Genomic DNA, 21069 nt, shown 5'->3' with positions numbered 1-21069 from the left:
AAATCAATTATTTGTATGACTATGGATTGCTTTGAAGACTTTCATGTGGTTTATTAGGTTTTAACTGGGCACAAACCAGTACATTTAAAGAATCTCACTTTACTTTTGTTAAATTATTCCCTTATAAAAGCAGTGATCCTAAGACAAGAGCACATGCTAAGCGTCCCCCAAATTATCATGTTATATTATGCTAAAACTTTTATTTGTGATGTTGAGAGAGATGAGAAGGCAGAGCAAACTGGGAATTGAAATTGTGTTTAGATGTTTGTGGAAAATGAACCTCAGACGCTGGCTGAGAAGAGACAGCAAGAAGGGGAGAGAAGTAGGAGCACAAGGCTTGCAATAATGTACATTTTATTTAGCATAGAAACTTTTATTGTGGTTAAATTTGGACAGAAATGCTGACAAACCAGTAAAATAACACGGATGATTCTTATAGTGGTCATTGATCAAACCTTAAATCTTTCACTTTCATTTCCGGCACCAAAGAAAGCACGAGTACATCTGAGAAGAGCATTTACACATGGCATCTAGTCTATTAATCTGCTATGACTATGCAGAAGTCACCACTCATGTCTTTATATTTTGCCAGGAAAATGGGAAATAGGTGCAACAATTTACTGAAACATATTTATACATACATGGAAATACAGTATAAGGCAAATCTAACAAGTTTGAAGGTCAATTTGTGCTTTAAAGCTTTCCAAAGATGGATCAAATGAAAGGTCAGATACATCTCTAAGCTCCTGTGTCAGGTTTTTCTCCTATTTCTTAAGAACATGACTTTCTGATACTACTCATTTCCTGTAGATAATTTGCCCAGTTTCTGCAGTTTGTTTCAAGGACACACTGCACATCATGCTGATACCTCTTCGGAAATCACCTTGCTGGTACATAATTACTAATTTCTGTCTGTCAAACTATGTTTTCTTTGGCATTTTTCAGAGATTCAGCTACAAAAATGGGAATAAATTGTGTGTTTTTGTGAGAGGCTGCTAGTAACAAAGTGCCAATTTAAAATAGGTTCTTTGTTAAGTTGCCTGTTATGTGTAACAACAACACTGGCTTATCTCTTGAATGATTAATTGGTCAGTATTAAATGGCTTTACAAAAAATAAAACAGTCAAGGAAGTCTGGAGAATTGTTGGTTCAGACTTTGGAAGCAAAATATAAAGAAATGAGGTGTGGCTCAAGACTTTTGCACAGTGCTGTAACTCTCACATAAATGATAATGATTGCCCCCCGATTGAAACAGCTCCACAGGTTGTTTGTGCAAACAGCAACCCTTTGAAACACTTGACAGTGACCTGTAGTGGCCATAATAACTCTGGGAGTGTTATAGAGTTACTCTCAGTTGAGTGAGGAGGTCAGGGTAGTCTATCCATTTCCTGTTTCAAACTGATAGCCAGTGTCTCTTCTTACCATGGCCACTGCATTACTGTAACCTTAACTTCATGTTAAATGATTCAAACCCTGCTACTTTGTACCAAAACACAACGAAGTTCTTACAAGCATATTTCCTGCTGTGGTCATTTCATGTAACAAGTTTAATTTAATCACACATAAATCAAAGATTAATAAATAAAAACAAGTTCTCAAAAACTAAACTTTTCCCATCTTTATATGATTATCCCAAACTAAAACCACCTTATGTTTTTTCTGTAGTAACAAATGTTTTCTGTGCATTGGAGTCACACTGGGTTAAATATGTACACTTGGGTTTTAAGGGGTATTTATTATTTTCTTCTTTTTTTTGGGTTGTATGGAAGCCCCAAACGCAATTTCATTGTTCTTGACAATGACAATAAATAAATAAATACTAAATACTAAAATACTAAAAGAGTGTCAGGATATGGTGGTCAAACAGAATCCCTGATCTTGGATCTCCAGTTTGGAGCCCTCTCAAAGCCATTTCTGCCATTCTGGTAGTCTCTGAAAGCTTCTCTGATCTCGTCCTCTGTGGTCATGACAAATGGACCTGAACAGCAGACACAACACGAGTGTTACATCACAGCTGTGTTACATCAACTATACCCTAAAAACACAAAGCATCTTTTTTTGTCTGTCAGTGACTTTGTGCCGGCATGGAGGAAAGGACACCAATGACTAACCGTGTTGTACCACAGGCTCGTTGATTGGTTGTCCAGCGATCAGCACAAAATGGGAAACCTCGGAGCCCTAAGGAAAAAAACACAAGAAGAAATGAAGTAATATTTGTTTGAATTTAAAGTGGACAGACTAACGTTTTTCACAATTCAAAGTCAGTAGCTCCCCGCTTAGAGATAGGGACTAAAGACATGTTCACCATTTGGTAAATGGACTGGTGCTTTAATAGCACTTTTACTACAAGTCTCATTTACAAGGCACTTTATTCTAAAGCTTTAAGTGCTTTCTACCAATCACACTGCATGAGGAAAGATCTAGGGTTCAGCACCTTGCATCTTGACAGTTCACACTAAAAACACCTCACAAAGGCAGAAAAATCACCACTAGAGCTTCTTCGCAAGCTCCTTTGACTACGATGACCTGGATGACTGAGAACCTTCACAGACACCACTAGATGACATGGGGGTGGAAAATTCCCATAGCATACTACTGGTGAAAGACATTTTTCTAACCTTGTTTTCAAATTTGACACAGTCTCCATCCCCAAACACCACAGTGTGATGAGGCTCCACCTGCTGCTGCTCCTCATCTGGGCCTTGAAAAGAAAGGGAAGTCCAATATTCCAGGCATGATATTTGTGAGCGAGTAAAAGCAAAGCACAAGTTCAGCTGCGTGATATTTGTATCTTTTACCGTGCTGCAAAACAATTCAATGTGATGATCTCACGTTTTATACTGACATCAGTTTATATATTTTTGCTTTGAGTAAAGGTATTCATACTTGTTTTAAGATGCCATAAATGATCTCAAACATATTATAAGTTTGACATATTGATAATGATAATAATAATATTTGTTAAATTCTTCATTTATATTTCTAAATGTGACAGTTTCCCAGCATTTTGCCACATTAATCCCATTTTTTCTTATGACGAATGAAACTGAGTACACATTTCATCCATAGAATTGTACTTCGCCATAAATCATGTACAGAGCAACACAAAATACAAATATAAGTGATTAAGTTTGTGGCTTGTGAGTCGAAATAAGCATCATTAGCAACAAAGAGTAAATTTGCCACCTCCATGTTTCAGCCATTTACACTTTCAACCTGCTTGAGCAGTTTGTTCGCAACACCAACACTAAATGCTGAGAAACACAGCCAATCCCACTTGTGTTGGATTCATTCATCAAAGCCAGCTGGTGCTGATTTGGGAGGACTGCCTGTAGAGTTAGAGACTTTAAAATCAAATAACTTCTTTAATCTTAGAACTCATTTTCATCCTCTCGTGTCATCAAACATCTGCTCGAAATTATAGCCAGTCTGAGAGACCCTGCAGTGTAACAATGGAGCAACTGAATCATAATGAAGGATATTAAAAGGGAAATTCTGACAGAACACAACAGGTTTCAACAAACTAACAAAGCCTCTGAAAATGAGTTCATTCTCTGAGAGAGTTTGTTCGCATGTGAGGGGAATTCCCTGATCACACCATGCTGTTCAATAAGCATGAAACAATATAGTTCACAGACCAAACAGGAATACTGACGCAGTATAAGAAGCCAAGCAGTGAGATGGTGGTATTTTACACACAGGTGCACTATTATATTTCCAGAGATGCTGGATCACCTGCAGTGATCTAGTCTAAAGAGATCATAGCTGAGTGACAGTCGATATCCATCAAGCTGAAAGGAAGATGCAGCTGGACTGAGATCACACACATTTTTGTAACGTTGATAAGGCCCCAGGACGAGCGAGGAGGGAAACCAGTGCACAAATCCAAACAGAGCACTACCCTCGAAAGGCTGTCTGCCTGCCAGCAAGCTCACACAAAAATGACCAGATCAACTTTCAGAAGAATTCAGGTGGAGCACAACCAATCTCCTTACATTAATCTGAGCTGTTAAACAATAAGAAACAATAAAATAGGTATTAGGAAAGTAATAATTAGTCAAATAAAGAAGAAACTTACCAACATGAGTGGATCCTGATAGTGTGTAGATGAACGTGGTCCAACCTGTCAAGCACAGAAACATCATATCTTAAGTACAGGCGTAATAACAAAATAGGTCAATTGTTTTAAAAGACAATTCACCTCCACCTGAATTTATTGTGTTTTTGGACATTTGTAGGCATCGGAAAAAAGGTTGTTGACACTGACATAAATTTAATTTAATTCACAACTTCTCAGTTTTAACATTTGACAGGTCATTTATGTTTTAATGAAATAAAGCCTTATAATTATTTGCAGATGCATTTTGCTATTTACATTTTGTGCTGTGATCTAGGATTTGTATTTATTTATTTATTAGAAAAAGGAACATATGAAAATTTGAAGATTATAGAATACCAAGTCTCAAAGTGGTATCATGGCTAGAAACAAGAGGCTTTATTAATCATGGATTCAACCTAATTTTTATTCTAAAAAGTCTTATTTTAAAAGCCAAACATTTGTTTGGAGTTTGTTTTACTGTTGCTTTAGAAAAAAGTAGTTTGAAACACTTCTTATATCCAGAAGCATTACTCATTGTTCTGTCTCTTTTACAAATATGCCAATATTCAACACAGCCTGTGGAGAACACAGTCCCCTCCTGGCAACAACACTGGAGAACCAATAGTTCAGTAACAGACGGCGTCATTCCCAGAGTGACCACAAGATGTTTATGTAAGCATCATCAAAGACATGATTAAGAATTTTATTATTATCAACTCATGTTAGAGAAACTAGTTTCTAATTTTTCCTACCTTGAGGGACAGGCTGCACATGCGTGGCCTCTGCCTGCAATTTGAAGTCCAGGTATAACGTCGGAGTTCTCGTGTAGATCTTGGACTAAACAAAAGAAAAAGGAAACAGAAAAAGAAAACAAGAGAGAGCAAGACAGCAACAAGGAGAGTTACACAGTTATTCTTTTGTTTGAAGATATAAAATATTTGAGTATATTTGAGTAATTGTTAAACAGTTATTATATTTGCGAGTATTGCACCGGTACGTGTTACATAGGTGCCTGGTGGAGTGCGATGTGGAGTCAGCTATGGTAAATTAAGACTAGTCTTAGTCTTAATTTACCATAGCTGACTAGTGCTTTGACATAAATGCATTAAGATAAGGAAAAAGTCTCCTTCAAATGTGAATGTCATCACATTCATGTAGTACTTTGTTTATTTATGTCTTACTTTGAGGGACTCAGTAACAGTCATAGGCTACATTTTTTCCACTTTGGTCTCTTTATTTTTGTTCCAGATGTGTATTGTGACATGGTTGCTGTCCCAAAAAGGCTGTACTGTAAACAGCAATTAAAAGTGTATTGTGAAAACATTTACAAAGTGTGGGAATAAAACTGGGCACAATTAAATTTAAACTAACTTGCCGGTTTAAAAAAATAGATACGATGGCAGGAGACCAAAGTGATGAGCTTAACCAATAAATGTAATGTTGGTGTCATTTGAGGCTTTTAATGCTTTCTTTGAACTGTTCTTTTTACACAGCACACATCAGAGGATTTAATGTTACCAGCAGTAACCTTGTTCATCACACACACACACACACACACACACACACACACACACACACACACACACACACACACACACACACACACACACACACACACACACACACGTATATCACAAGCAGCAAACTGTTTCCAAGTCCTTTTACTATGGCCTTGGGAACTTTGATCATTTCTCACTATACAATCCCTCACTGTACAAGTGTGTAATATATTGTATTATTTAATTTCGTTTGTTTAGTTACTTTTCTTACTGTCGTGAGGAACACTGACAACATAATGTCTTCTGGTATTAATAAAACATTCTGATTGTCGGTATATTAGAGTCCACATACATGGATGAACACAAACACATACTTCAAACAACTAGTTGGATCAATTTCCTTCACTTTCAGTCTTACATTTAACCTAAAATGTGTCAATAGTGCCCACTTCCTTAAACAACCTCCACATCAACTTCCACCGATGTTCACAAAAGTATTAGAACAAGCACAAAGGCAAACCACAACTAACTAACAAGTCAACCCTCACAGCGCCGAACAATCTGCTTCTTATTTGTAGTTTCCTCTTTTCAGACACTCACTCTGGTCAAACAGTGCAGTAACAGGCTCCTTCCCCTATCCTAGATGCACACACACACCCACATACTGTTTGTAGGCTTTTCCTTTTTGCCTCAAGCATCCAGCAAATGAGCAATCATCATGAGATCAGCAGCTAACAGGAAACTAAACACCATGCCCAGTTTTAGGGTGGTAGTCTGATAGACTTGGTAGGACAAAGGTTTTAGTGACATCAGATCCCTGCAGATGAATTACAAAAACAAACACACATGCACACACCTTTGCTCCTAAAGCTTCTCCAGATATCACAGTGACTGCAACTCCTCCCTGGCTGGGTTTGGGGATATCTGAGCCTTTAAGCTCCTGGTACGCAGGTTCCACCATCTTTTCTTGCCTTGACAGGTTAACCCACAACTGTAAGCCCACTACCGGCTCCTCTGACATGGGCATCTCAGCATGGACCACCCCCCGTCCTGCAGTCATCCACTGGTGGACAAGGAGAAATAATTCACATGTACAAAAGACACACTCACAAATGATGTGCAAGCATGTGTATGATAGGACTAATGAAAAGAATTACAGTTTATTATTGTCTGTTTGAATTTTGTGTTTGGATTAGAGGTGGGCTGGATACTATTTGCATTTCAATGGTTTGGTGTAGGGCCTAACACGTGTGGATGGTGGTGATCAGCGACTGATTCATCACTTTGGAAAAAACAGCTTTGAAAAGCTGACAGTGGATGTTGAAATTTTGTACAGACATAAATCTCCCTGAGAGGATGTGTTGAAACCTTGGTGATCCCCTCATTTTTGGTCTGGTGTCACCAGTATGCCAATGTGTGTTTTTTAGATAGAAGAGTGTGTATGTACACAAATAATGAAATATAACTTAAACTAAGTGCAACTATATTTATTGGGTTCTTCTAGGCGGGTGTCCTGTAATACTGTTTGACAGCCACCTAAACAAAAAAAACCCCCAAAAAAACACCCACACAGCACAGCCCAGAAGGAACTAGAACCACTGATAGACTTTGAAAAAAATTGCAAATTTAGATTGGGAGTCTCTCCTCATCTCCTTTAGAAATTTGAGCTCACAACCTTGTTTAACTATATCTGCCCACTTATCATTTATCTAAGAGTGTTCATCATGCAGGTTTTTATTTATCAGTTACTTGATGTAAACTGGAAAATTAAAAATGTATAAATGTAGCAGAAAATTAGTACAAACCCTTAGGAAATCCCAGAGAATAAAATTTGAAAATTAATAATAATAATATCTGTTATCATTAAATAGGTATGAAATATCTGTAACTTAGAACAAAGCTTCTGGTTTGGATTTAAAAAATGAGTCACCATCTAAAATCATCGTATCTGAACTTAACCCAAGAACATTCTCAAACATTTTCTTTGCTGATCGCTTCTTCACCTCTTCCTCTAATGAAAACCTGCTTTCATCTACATAGTCTAGATTTTCAGTTAGGACAGGCAGGCGTCTGTTTGAGCATCTGCAGCTCCCACAAGAGCCAACTGAGGGTGCACGGGGTGGGTTAGAACAAATCCAGCTGAACGGACTAAACCTCTGCTGCACACTGAAGCTGAGTCAGTGGGCTGTGTTTGTGTGAATATTGCTTTACTACTTTAAAACAGAGGAAACATCCCAGAGGCCACAATATCCAATTAGTGTGAGTGCACAACATTGTAATGCATATGTAATGAGTTTTGTGAGGATTCATATGCTCTCATAAACTTAAGTCTTGTTCTACTGTTGAAGCCTTACTGCATAGGTGTCAAACTCTGGCCCGCGGGCCAAATTTGGCCCGCAGCCTAATTACATTTGGCCCGCGAAGCCATACCAAATTACTATTAGAGCTGGCCTACTGGTATTATACAGCTAATATATATATTGTTTAGTATTAAGCTTTGCTTGTTCCATATTCAGTTTTCCAGCAAAACTTATTTGAGTCCATAAGAAAAGAGTCATTCTTAAATCTGGAGGAAGTTTTTTTTTCAATAAATATTATTGTTAGCCCGCGACTTTGTTCCAGTTTTGAATTTTGGCCCACTGTGTATTTGAGTTTGACACCCCTGCCTTACTGAATCCAAATATGAGGCTATAGTCAATAGAGGCTTAGCGCAAACACTGGATATACTGGGAAACAGCTGTGCTTGGTTCAAAATCCACATATCAGTGCCAACTGGCAGCCTCTGGGACTGGAAAATTAAGCCACTGTGGGAGTGAAAAAAAAAAGAACAGCTACCTGAATGACCACTTGAGGCTGTCTTGAAGAGTGAATGAATCCATAAAATCTCCAGATTTATAAGGGCTATATCCAAGTTTGGGATTGGTCTCTAAAACTAATTTCCCTTTTTATGACAACTATAGAGTTTTGATTTGTTAGCACTCTTGTTTAAATTGTGATAAAAATATTGAACTTACCAAATGGAGTCAGCTAAAGTCTTAGTTGTCTCTCAAAACTTCGGCATTGCTAATTCAAATGGCTGAAATATACCACGTTTGGCATTGGTGGAACATTTTAGTTGAATCATCGGAATTTTAGTATTTTCTTTGACTGTTGCACTAATTAGCTGGTATGTACGGTGGCTGGGAAGTGCAAAGCGCAAGAAATTAAAAATCCGTAACAAATTAAAAATCCACAACAAATTAAAAAACCGCAACAAATTAAAAAACCGCAACAAATTAAAAATCCACAACAAATTAAAAATCCACAACAAATTAAAAAAAACGCAACAAATTAAAAATCCGCAACAAATTAAAAAACCACAACAAATTAAAAATCCTTGACGGAAAGGGATTGTCTGAAATACCGGAAGTGACACAACGATTAGCCTAATAGGGCTTTTGGAGAGTGATGTCACGAGAGGGGGTGTGGCCAGGATTTTTGGTTGAGGCGCCATGTTTCTGGGCCGAACAAAGCGCTAGTGAAAGAGGAGCGAAAGTACACGGATAACCCCAGCTATGGTTCGTACTTGCTGTGCGGTCGGTTGTAAAGTTAGATCGCACGACCGGCAAGGGAATAAGGTTGAAAATGGTTTATCTTTTCATTCTTTCCCCACCTGGAAGCAACATGAGGCAGCTCATGTATCGGATGTTACCAAAAGAAGGCGTCTAGTCTGGATAGCAGCTGTGAGATGAGCTGATATCCAGCTGATATTGTATTTAGATGGAATCTAGCGAGCTAACTTCCAGCTAATTTCGTTTTCATGGATGCCTGGATGATAAACTCAATTGTTACACATGGTAGAGCAGAACGCTGATCATTTTATTACAGATGAAAGACTTTAGACAGTTTTTCAACACTCAGTGATGCCACAGTGATCGTGTGATTTATGGACCTGCAGCGGAGTTTGACCAAGACACGGCTAGTGATGTCAGACTTAAAAGACCGGATAAAGAGTGATATAAACATATCCATAACTTACCGGAATGAAAATGTCTGGAGCACACCAACAGATATTTGGAGATGGAAGAGAACTGGATATCAGCTCGTCTCACAGCTGCTATCCAGACTAGACGCCTTCTTTTGGTAACATCCGATACATGAGCTGCCTCATGTTGCTTCCAGGTGGGGAAAGAATGAAAAGATAAACCATTTTCAACCTTATTCCCTTGCCGGTCGTGCGATCTAACTTTACAACCGACCGCACAGCAAGTACGAACCATAGCTGGGGTTATCCGTGCACTTTCGCTCCTCTTTCGCTAGCGCTTTGTTCGGCCCAGAAACATGGCGCCTCAACCAAAAATCCTGGCCACACCCCCTCTCGCGACATCACTCTCCAAAAGCCCTATTAGGCTAATCGTTGTGTCGCTTCCGGTATTTCAGACAATCCCTTTCCGTCAAGGATTTTTAATTTGTTGCGGATTTTTAATTTGTTGCGTTTTTTTAATTTGTTGTGGATTTTTAATTTGTTGCGTTTTTTTAATTTGTTGCGTTTTTTTTAAATTTTTTGTGGATTTTTAATTTGTTGCGGATTTTTAATTTGTTGCGTTTTTTTTTAATTTGTTGTGGATTTTTAATTTGTTGTGGATTTTTATTTGTTGTGGATTTTTAATTTGTTGCCGTTTTTTAAATTTGTTGTGGTTTTTTAATTTGTTGCGGATTTTTAATTTGTTGCCGTTTTTTAATTTGTTGCCGTTTTTTAATTTGTTGCGCTTTGCACTTCCCAGCCACCGTAGGTATGTCATATATGGAGGTACCTTGCTAGCCAAGCTTAGCTGGTAACTTATGAACTCTGGCTAACTTTCTAGTCGAAGTCAGTTACAAAAACGCGGCATAAAAATTAAAGGGTGACATCATGATGGCTCTTTCCATCTTTTATGTACAGTGTATGATTTGTTGAACAAGGTCTGAGTTTTTAGCTCACAGGGAATACTCCTGCCAGTGCAGAACTCCTTATTTGAAACTTTGACCTTGTTTAATATGAGCATCCACCACTTTAACAGTATACTGTATACATATGAAAAATCATTAGAGGTCCCCTTGTAGAAAGCCATACTTGCAGATCTCCAGATTTCAGTCGTCCTGAATGGCCGCAAAAGTCTTCATGCGCTATGCTCCCCTCTAAAAGATATGTTACCTGAAAGACACATATAAACAGCATAATCACCCATTATCAGTATTTAGTCACAGTTAAAATTGAAAAAAGGCATGATTAGAGTTTTTCCCTTTTATGGCACCTTTACTAAACAGGTTTTGGCAAAATCCTTTATAAAACATAAAAACATTTTTCATTAACTCTACCATTGTTTTATTTGCTTCATTAACACAAAAAGGCTTGTTTTCACTTATTTTTAAGCAGGAACTTTTAAAAATATGGACTTTTTTTCAGAGTGGTCAGAGTAGACAGGAAGAGAAGTACTGACAGTAAGGTCAAAAGCTCAAAGGTGAACATCTGTGTAAGAGAGGAACGCTTGGGCTCCCGCAGTGAACTGCATGCGATCTGTCTCCACAGCTGTGTGATTTCAAAAGTCATGTAAGTGTGTACAAACACACCTGCTGAAAGGCATGCTGGGAGTGAAGCCTAGTCCTGTCCACCCACACCAGGAGATTTAAGTCGCATCTGCCAAATCAAATAAAGTTGGGGGAAGTCCGGCAATCTAAGGACAACGTCTGGGTTTTCAAGACTATGAAGACACAAGTCAAGCCTGCCACACTTCATTGATTCATAGCTATGGTAGCAGCTTTGCTGATGTTTTGTGTAAATTGTGATATCCATTCTAGAAAGAGCTTTGGCTACTTCATATTTAATTTGTGTGATCCATAAAACGATTAATGAGTAAAATGCAAAAGGTGAAGACAACATCACCTTTTAGAAAATAATTTGCTTTAAAAAAAATCACATTTAGACCTTCAAGCTTCTAAATGTGGATCACAAATTCAGTAAAAAAATATGCACAAATATTTGGCATTTATTTTAAAATAACCTCTCCCACAAAAGTAAAGTTGCTCCACTAATAGCTGGGGCATTTGGTCATTTCAAAATAGGGGATTTTTTTTTCTTCATTTGATTCTTTGCACGTTTCCTTGCAAAGCATTCTGGGTAAAAGGTGAGTTTATGCAAACTTTACAGTGGCATGAAATATTAGTGTTTTTTCTACCTTGGACTTTATCTATGTTTTAAAAAGGTCAATCAACCTGAAATAATGTTTGTATAAATGAAGGTGGTACATTTATCTCCTGGGCCTTGTCCTAATGTCACCATCTAGTGACAAAAAGGAGGAATTTCACCTGCTGGTGATGTACTAGTTAAACTGTGTGACAACGTTTAGTTGAAAGGTTGACAACTGCAGTACTTTCACGTTGTACATTCATACGCTGCTTTGCAACCTGTTGCAGATTTTGATTTTAAAAATGCAAATTTTAAATCTTTTCTTTTTTTGTCTATTAAGTGTTGTAAAACACTGAAAGAATTCTCATAATTTTCTAAAGGAAAAATACAAAACTGATTGCTCCCCCCCCCCAAACAGAAAGACCAAACGCAGGAAGGAAGAGCAGCAAATTCCCAAACTTGAGAATCTGGAACTTGTAAATCTTTGGTCACACACTCACACAGCCTCACCGTCTCAAATCCTCTGTGAGGATGGTCTGGAAATCCCGCTGGCTTGCTCACTCTAAACTCATCCAGCATCAAAAAAGGATCCAGGTTCCTCAGCTGGAAATAAAATATGCAGCATATGTTTGAGGAGTGCTGTTGAGTGCATTTTCAGCAAGCCGCATGACAGCTGAAGAGCATACCTCCTTTCTCCCAATGCTCCTGCGGACCCGAGCGCCGAGCCCCTCTTCCTGTTCCACACTCAGAACTGTCTTTTGCACTCTCCTCACATTCATCGTTCTGGGGAAGATTTCGGTAGTCACTACAACGTATACAACATATACATAAACATTCAAAACAATGATATAAAACAATACATAACATACCTCAGCATTCACTAAAAAAAGGATAATAATAAGAAGAAAATCTTTATTTTACCCGTGACATGCCTTTTTTATTTGTTGATTTGCTACTTGTAATAACTTTTGTGAATAATTTTCATTTTATATCTATTACTCAGATTTCAACTCTCCATCTTTATTAAAGCACTTCCTTACTCTTAAAATGCACCAGTGTAAGTTTCAGTTCACCTTTCTTTTCTAAAAAAAAAATATCTGTATTTATTGACTGTAGTGTCTCAAATGACTTAGAAGTCTCAAAGTAAAAAAACGTTTTTAATAGATTATTAATTATTTCATCCTTTAGAAAAAACCTCAACTCTGCTGTAGGCGACTATTCTGAAATAAAATACTGTAAAATAGCAAGATATGACAAAATAGCCCCTATTTCATTCCCCGATTTTTAAACACTTGATTGGGCGAACTGGAGGATCTCAGCTGATCTGGCGCCACTGCGAAAAGCTCATAGAGTCTGACGGCAGTGATCAGCTGATCGGTCAGCTGATCATCAGTTCTCGCTGTCGGCTCGGTCCTGTAACTTTCGCTGTATTCATTTGATACTTCTTCAGACCTTGTTAGGCCTACGCCGTCTCTTTTCGCTCCCGGCTCTGTTGTGTGATCACTTCCTGAAACGATGTCCGTTGATGATTTGAAGCCGATTTGCAGGCTGGTCTGGTGATCACGTGACCAGCAGTCCCTTGTTTTCTGTTCAGTGAACAACTTTAACAACACTGCGTCATTTTCTAGGAAATAAAGGCGCACCGTACTGCATTACCTGCCATGAAAACCCCTTTCGGCAATGTTTAAATGCGACTGGAGAATGACGTTTACAGAAAAAAAGCATACCACGGTAAAGAACAAGCCCGTTCTCACTCTGTGTAGAAGCACTAGCCGTCTACTTCTTTTTAGAGGCTATATCCAGCTCATACAAGCTTGTTAGCTTGTAGTTACACTCACCTGCCGGACAGGAGCGAGTTTTTTTCTGGAACTTCACCTGCTCAGATTGCAGCCTACTATAACAAGCCAGGGGCGGAAGCGGGTGTATGTTTGTGTTTTGGGCGGAGGGATGACTAATCATTTTTCAGCCTTATGATTAAATGCCGCAACGGTTGTGTCCTTAGGCGCAGGTATTTGCCCACTGCGGGCACACGGGGCGCGGTTTTCAACCTCTTTAAACCGTTTCTATCGCCCCCTGCCATCTGGCTGCAGTATAGGTCACAAGCCACAATCATTGCTTCAAACCTGCTCTCCTGCAGTCCTCAAAAATCCCAACAGCAGGTGGTTGAGCAGTTTCGTGAAATATACTGAAGTATCGACTCCTCCCATAGCAGATATTTATGTTCAAGAATCGATTCTCATATTAACATATCAATATTTTAGTAATCTGGGCAAATTTGGATTTTATCAGTAACATGAACAAAATAGAAAGTAATTAGGAATGGTAGGAACTACTTCTTTCCCCCCCCTGTCGTCGTGATACGCAAAATACGGCTGTATAAATGGAGCCGTATAAATTTATACAGACTCACGCGTGTTCGCTTATTTAGTTAGTCTTAAGTGGAGTCGTGTAAACAGCCAATATACAGTCTGTGACATATGCGGCAACACCACAAACCTTATCAAACACAAAAAAGTAAATTATAATACAGAATATGATGATAAATTTATGATGGACAGGCGCTGCTAGCGCGAGACAGACATCGCTCGCGCTCGCTTTGTTGCAGGCAGGCACGAGTACAGAGGGAGAACGTGGAGCTGTTGGCGGACGTGTAGCAGGTGACGATTTGTCACCTAGTGTAAAATGTTACGCTTTGGGAGTGAGAACGGGTTGGCTCTGCCACCTGGGCTACAGCCAGGGAGCATTTTGAGTTGGTTTTTGGTCAGTTGGGTGGGTTTGCCAGCTTTCAGTTCTTGTTTGTTTTTGTTTTGTGTGTTTATTTTTTTATCTTAAAATGTGAAAAACTTAAAATGTCAGAAATCTGCTTTTCATAATATAAATATCCTTATATAACTTAAGAAACACTTCCATTTGACTTAAATTTAATATTAAAAAAATATGCATTTTTAAAATAATCTTAAAATGTTATTCTACAAAATGCGCAACAATTTAATTTTTTTTAAAATCGTTTTAGCTGTCTGTGGGACCCAGGAAGACGGTATACCTGTATATCTACACTTTCTGCACTCCAGCGTCTTCTGTTCCATGTGAGAGGATTTTCTCTGAGGCAGGAGAAACTATCTCCAAGAAAAGAAACTCGGCCATCACACAGTGGAACAAATTCTCGTCTTAAATAAAAACCAAACGGGATGACCTTAAATGCATCCATCCATCCATCCATTCGCTTCCGCTTATCCTTTTCAGGGTCGCGGGGGGCGCTGGAGCCTATCCCAGCTGTCATAGGGCGAATGCATCACGTTTTTAATTTGCAAGTTCATAAGCATTTTCTCTTTCCGGTTCACAATCAATTCTACCCTCAGGTCAAAAAGTATGGATAAGAAAATTGGCCTAATTTAATATTATTTATAAACACACCTGTCCAGCTGTCCTGTGATTAATTGCATAAGTACATGGAGGCAGGACCTCAGAGCAGAAGCATAATGTGTTGAACATTATTATGTATATTATATATATTTTTTCCACTTACTGTATTTATCAACATCAAGAAGTCACAAGTAAAGAAAGACCACACCGTGGGGCATGATTAGACAAGGAAAGTTTGTTGATCAAAATTTATTAAACAAATAAACAACAATTTTTTCACTCAGTGCTGGTGAAATTTTTTAGGTCTTCCACTTGACGTTTTTGTTCCATGATCCTCAGGATCATTTAAGAAATTCCAAATGACTATCTTACTGCGCCCCATCTCAGTAGTGATGGCGTGCTGCGAGAGACCCTGTTTATGCAGTTCAACATCAGGACTGTATGTCTGACAGCCCATAAATAAAGTACCCATAAAAATCAACGTTTTATTAAAACCACATTTGTTGAAGTTCCCAAACTTGATCATATATTCAGTCATCCACATTTATTATTCTCCAAGTACACCTTGACCAAGATAAACAGGAAGAGATGACTTCTATTTTTGAGCAATGGCTAGCAGCTATTTTTGACTTTCTCAGGCTAAGTGGTCATTTTACAGCCAAAACAGACCTCGCATCTGTTGAATGTATTCTTCAGTTTTTGGTTTTTGTCCACTTAGTTCAACAGCCTGCCCACCCTTCTGCTGATGACGGCCTATAATGTCCTTGGCAATCCTCATGCTGGCAGCCTGTCCTCCAGCGAGGTTTACTGCATGAGGTCCAACCTATGTGAGAAATTGGGGGGAAAGGCACGGCCAGCCTGTAATATAACTAAAAAAAAACATCACTACAAATACAATTTGTAAAACTTACCTGAAGAGCTGCGTACTGCCCCATCAGGTAGAGTGGGCATTCTTCTGTCCACTGTAAGCTTTCCGTTATGCACGGCCATCCGTCTATCACCTAAAGAACACAAAACACATGTCATCAATAATTTATTTTTATATCCAGAGACTGATTGCAGAAAAAAACTACATGAAAACATAAAAAAATTCCTCATCATCCAAGTAATTTCCAAAACCTTTGTGCATGTACAATACACTTCTGTGTTGTACATGCACAAACACTACACATTTCTCTACATAACACACCTGAATTGGGAATTCCTTCATCACTTCAGAAAGTAATGGGTCCTGTTTCACATCAAGTTTGCAGCCAGTGGCAATCCAAATCTTATCTCCAGTCCAGTGCTCCCCGGTGGTGAGGGAAAGGCTCCAGACCTGGTTTCTGTAGCACCAGCTGGCTTCACTCACCTAGACGGTGTGAGATTCTTTATCTCCCTGTTCATTATAGGCCTTATTTGACATACAATGCACACAATGCAGTTATCACACTGTCAAGCCAGTGAGGTAACTGCATTGTGCAACTCCAACATGGGTGACTTGTCCACATTAGGATGCTGGAAAGGTAGTAGAACTCAGAAGTTTGTCATTACTTGGTGGGTCATATCTCATTTTACTCTTGGGACCTTCTACACTGAATACAAACCTGACAGTACGTCTTCACATCCACCTGTCCGTTCACTATGAATGGCTGCAGATGGATGTAGGCCTCCGGGGTGACGGCCCCTCCCTTCCTTGCCTGATGAATCATTGCAAGGCGTTTGTGGAGACTCCTCTCATTGTAGAACTGCCGTAGGTAGGCTTGGCCATCCATCTTGATGCCGTGCTCCACATGAGAGTAACGACCCACCAAACTCTCAACGTCACCCACGTCAAACTGTTTCAGCTGTGGAAGAAAACAACACGAGCTAAAATGTGTACTCGAGTTGGACAGAATTATTATTAATTTTTGGTTCATGTGCCGTTTTACAGTCTCTAAACCTGGAGGTGTTTTCTCATAACCCATGTCACATGGCTGGCACCTTGTTGCAGTGCAACTGAGATGACGTGAGCGCTGGTCAGACCTCCACCAATGACCATTACTCTCTGGCCGGGCTCACAGACTACATACAATGACAGAAACACACAAGCACACAGTATTTGCACAGGGAGGAGCAGGTGTGAGGATAGGTGCCAAATGGCCAACGAAGTCTGCAGAAGCAAAGACATTTATCAGAAAGCAAAGGTTATAACATTCTAGGAAACGTGCAAACAACTCACAAAGCGGAGTTTTACTTTATGATACTGGGTCACTAAAGCTTTAATGTTTATGTAATCAAATTATTTCTAAAAGAAATCTCACATACCTTGAGGAGCGAAAGTATCTTTGTCTCTCACACAATTTGTTTCTCGAGGTTTTTGCTTAGAATTCGGCAGATGATGCATGAGATGAACTGTATGCAGTAAACGCTCCTCTGGGTAGCTTTCACCAATGCTTTTCACCCACGATGGGATGTTTGCCATCTGGGCACGGGTTGGACCTGTTGCCATGACGACCTGGTAGGCTCTTAGGATGGTGCCATCTTCAAGTTGGACTTGAAAATATTTAGCTGTCTTCCCCGCCCCATTTCTCTTTGCATCAGACACCTTGAAGACGTCACTCTGATTTTCCTCCTCCTGTTTCAAGTTCTCGTTTTTCATCTCTGTCTCGTCTTCCTTCACAGGGGTGATGTGCTCCACTGTTCCCTTCAGCAGCACTTTGTCCAACTTGTATCTCTCCACCTGTGTTTTAACTGAAATAGCTAAGGAAACAGCAATTCTCAAATTTTGGTGCTCATGCTGCTTAAATTTGGTAGGATAAGTGGTAGCAATTAGCAATTTATTGTTGCCGTTGGTGTTTTGGTGAGTTTCTCGAAGCAGCAGAAGATGTCATCCAACATTAGTTACATTATTGCAAAGTTTTTTTTAATAGTGAACTAAACTCAAACCTAAAAGTAGGTGTGAAAAAAATATTTGAGTTGACCAAAATAAAAGATAAAAACTACAACTGTTAAAAACAAATTTAACATTGAAACTAACTAAACTAATTTTGTGAAGTTGTAAAACCAACTAAAATAAAATATGGAGGATATAAAATTAGTTGGATTATTTCTTAAATTATAAGAATAAGGTTTGATGAGTCTTTGATGGATGTCTATAAGACCACGAGTCAATTGTTTTCAAATATTGATGTTCTTATTGTATTAGCTTCAAGTCAAGTCAAGTTGGCTTTATTGTCATTTCAACCATATACAGTTTAACAGTACACGGTGAGACGAAACAATGTTCCTCCAGGAACCAAGGTGCTACATGCAACATAAATTTACAACATAAATTAACAGAAAACACTAAACTAGCTAACTAAGAGGCCTAGTTAGCTGGCTAGCAGAGACAAGACAGACTGACCTAACATAAATTACAACATAAATTAACAAAAAAAAAAAAAAAGCTTGCTGGTTTTCTTACATTCTTAAATGTTGCCTCTGGCATATGTCCTCCATACATTAAAAATTAAAAAGACTTAACTATGACGCTAATAAAAACTAAACTAAAACTAGACATCTTCAAAATAATAAAAGCTGACAAGAAATCCCACTGTTTGAACAAGCTGAATCTAAAAACAAAATAAAATCCTAAAGCACAGCTCTGTTCCAAACTTTGATGCTCCCCCAACAGCAACAGGTAGAGAAGAAATCACATTGTCTAAAAGAAATGTCTCATTTTAGGATTCAGAGTTTCAAAGTTTATATTCTGTTTTGCATGCAAACTTCTCTTATTCAGTAACACAAATGTGGTGTTAAAAGAGCAGCAATCAAAGCTTAGAAAGTGTACCAATCAATGCAGTGTAACTTCAAACAAGACAAGCACACATGCTATTTACACGCACAGCTGCTCTCACCTGCTCCTTGAAGAAATCCACACTTAGTTTTGTTCCTGGCAGACTGAAGGACAAACTCTTCTTTAGCCCAGAGCTGATGTTTAGACGTTTCCTCTCTTTCTTGCCGAGCCTCATGTCGTTAAAGAACGCATTTTCATCCAGAATATAAACCTGCTCTGGGAGGCTATGAAGCTCTGCCGAGCGCTCGCACCTTAAAGCAAATTCCTGCAGCGCTTTCTGTCAGGACAAATATTCACACGTTAACACCGTTCTTATTCGTACCTCATTTCCACAGTAGGGGAAGTCGATTGTGCTTCTACCTTATTAAGAGGGTCTGTGTGCACCAGCGAGTGTGAGCGCAGATGAGGGATGTTCAGAGCTGTGAACTGGCTCTCCCACAGAGCAGTCCACTCTCCATAGGTGTCCACCACTCTGAGACTGAGTGGGGAACAAACTGTCCTCTCCGATGTGGTTAACTTTGCATGTTGCACCTCCATCGCCTGGCCTGCAGAATATTTAATTTGTCAACAAAGAGAACAGAGAGAACTGTTCATTCTTATTTACAGCATCAGTGGATATCAAAATAAGTGCGTCTTCAGTCTCATTATCATGTTCACATAAAACTCAGTTATGTCTGAAAAATTGGCGAATTACAAAAGCCGGCTTTTTTTTTTAAACAGTCAATTTAAAAACTATCCAGAAAAAGTCTAAATGACTAAAAAAAAATCAAAATTATCTGGTTCAGTTTGTGTGGATACTTGAATTTTATTTATTCGTAATAAGATACTTTCGATTTTTATCATTTGTAGTTTAGTTAACAAAATATTACAAAACTATGAAAAACTCCCAGTTTCTCATCACTCATGTTCTTCAATCTACTTGTTTTGTCTGACCAACAGCCCAATAATATTCTCTGCTTTTTAAAATAAAGTGCAAACCCTTTATAAACAGATCTACATTACGTCTGGTATTTCTGCTTAAAACGGTTCAAACAATCTGTCTTCAGTTCATTTTGCCTGGACGGTTTGGTTAATTGCCTGAAAATGTTTCCCTGTGAACACTCAGATTCTCAGTAACAATCCTAACATCTTCCCAGTTTTGAGAAAGTAAAGATAAGCACACCATACCATCTGTTACCCTCTTCTTCCTCTTCATCTTGCTAGTATTGGGCTTGTTGCTGGATGTTTCTGTGCTTGGCTGAGACTTGGTGGTGGAGGTGGAGAACAGCGAGTCATGTCTAACATCTGATTTTGGGTCCCAGTCATTGCTACATAGCAAGCTAGCCAGGGTTAGGGCATGAGGGCCACTTCCTATTATTAACACATCGTGTATCACCATCTGAAACACACATACAGTAATGATGTCAAACAGTACAACTCTTATATTGCTGATTTTATTAAAGACAACACCGAGAAAGTTGGTATGAGTTTCTGAAAAGCAATTTAGGAAACTTCAAACAACACAGTTTGTCAAAGTTCACTCGTACATGCAAATACAGACTTAAGCTGTCTTGTTTTCTTGCCAAGATTTAAGCAGATAAAATGCTACATACTTATCAATACTGTAAGAGTCTTTAAAACTCTCCCAGGTAGAGTTTTAAAAAACTTCTCAGGAGGCAGACACACACTTTCATGCACAATTTCTCATTGTATGTTTAGTATGTCACAGTACCTGTTTGGATTTATTCATCAGCTTATTTTGGCTTCTGAGATGGTGAAAAACTGGCCAGTACACTGGATTGAGGGTCCACCGTGTGCCGCTGTTACCAATGTTGCAACAGTGGAGTGGGCTTCTCATGTAATTCAATCCACCTGAACATCTACGGATTTAGCTGGATGTCAGTGGCTCCACAGGGCACGCTGGAAATAACTGCAGAGTGTGTGGTTGCTTGTTTGTGTGTGCGCCCTTGTATAAATTTAGTAACAACTCATCATAGCAGCAAAGCATCAAAGTCCCTGCATAACAGATATGTTTGCAGTCATACAGTTATGTGAAAAAGAAAGTTTTTACAGGCTTCTAGCTGTGGACAGCGCTGATATTCTCTGGAGGCTTTAAAACAGGTGTGTCAAACATAAAGCCCAGGGGCCAGAATTGTCCCAACAAAGACTAATAATAAGTGAAGGAGGG

The 21069-nt window shown here is 38.8% G+C and overlaps 2 protein-coding genes across 4 annotated transcripts; both read right to left on the bottom strand.

Moving 5' to 3' along the window:
- Positions 1–358: 358 nt before the first annotated feature.
- Positions 359–13752, bottom strand: pir (pirin). Of its 3 annotated transcripts, none has more exons than XM_080884349.1 (10): positions 13582–13752; positions 12430–12548; positions 12254–12346; positions 10691–10771; positions 6455–6661; positions 4852–4936; positions 4079–4123; positions 2619–2701; positions 2112–2178; positions 359–1978 (listed from the first exon to the last, which is right to left on the bottom strand). In XM_080884349.1, exons 1-10 carry the CDS (start codon positions 13700–13702, stop codon positions 1860–1862), a joined length of 1020 nt encoding a protein of 339 aa, XP_080740475.1. In that variant the 5' UTR covers positions 13703–13752; the 3' UTR covers positions 359–1859. The 3 variants fall into 3 exon arrangements, with proteins under 3 accessions (XP_080740475.1, XP_080740476.1, XP_080740477.1); XM_080884350.1 differs by having other exon boundaries at positions 12430–12526; positions 13582–13716; XM_080884351.1 differs by lacking the exon at positions 13582–13752 and adding an exon at positions 13400–13523 and having other exon boundaries at positions 12430–12526.
- Positions 13753–15347: 1595 nt separating this feature from the next.
- Positions 15348–20726, bottom strand: LOC308398234 (uncharacterized protein). The gene is made up of 10 exons (XM_080884763.1): positions 20614–20726; positions 20070–20280; positions 19263–19447; positions 18964–19179; positions 17393–17807; positions 17028–17149; positions 16693–16932; positions 16296–16457; positions 16018–16107; positions 15348–15929 (listed from the first exon to the last, which is right to left on the bottom strand). Exons 1-10 carry the CDS (start codon positions 20629–20631, stop codon positions 15759–15761), a joined length of 1830 nt encoding a protein of 609 aa, XP_080740889.1. The 5' UTR covers positions 20632–20726; the 3' UTR covers positions 15348–15758.
- Between the last annotated feature and the right edge of the window lie 343 nt (positions 20727–21069).

Source organism: Rhamphochromis sp. 'chilingali' (genome assembly GCF_963969265.1).
Source record: "Rhamphochromis sp. 'chilingali' genome assembly, chromosome: 6".
NCBI classification, from domain to species: Eukaryota; Metazoa; Chordata; class Actinopteri; order Cichliformes; family Cichlidae; genus Rhamphochromis; species Rhamphochromis sp. 'chilingali'.
The sequence above is the reverse complement of the archived record's forward strand: the minus strand, read 5'-3'. Positions and strand labels throughout refer to the sequence as shown.

Excerpts from the sequence above, each read along its gene's own strand:
- LOC308398234 (XM_080884763.1), bottom strand. Across the intron at positions 17,808-18,963 it reads TGGATTTCTTCAAGGAGCAG|GTGGAGAGATACAAGTTGGA; the intron begins GTGAGAGCAGCT and ends GTTAAAACACAG. Across the intron at positions 15,930-16,017 it reads GGCAGTACGCAGCTCTTCAG|GTTGGACCTCATGCAGTAAA; the intron begins GTAAGTTTTACA and ends TTTCTCACATAG.
- pir (XM_080884349.1), bottom strand. The coding sequence starts at position 13,702 with ATGATTAGTCATCCCTCCGCCCAAAACACAAACATACACCCGCTTCCG. Across the intron at positions 10,772-12,253 it reads CTCACAGAGGATTTGAGACG|GTAACATATCTTTTAGAGGG; the intron begins GTGAGGCTGTGT and ends TGTGTCTTTCAG. Across the intron at positions 2,179-2,618 it reads GTGTCAAATTTGAAAACAAG|GGCTCCGAGGTTTCCCATTT; the intron begins GTTAGAAAAATG and ends TTTTTTCCTTAG.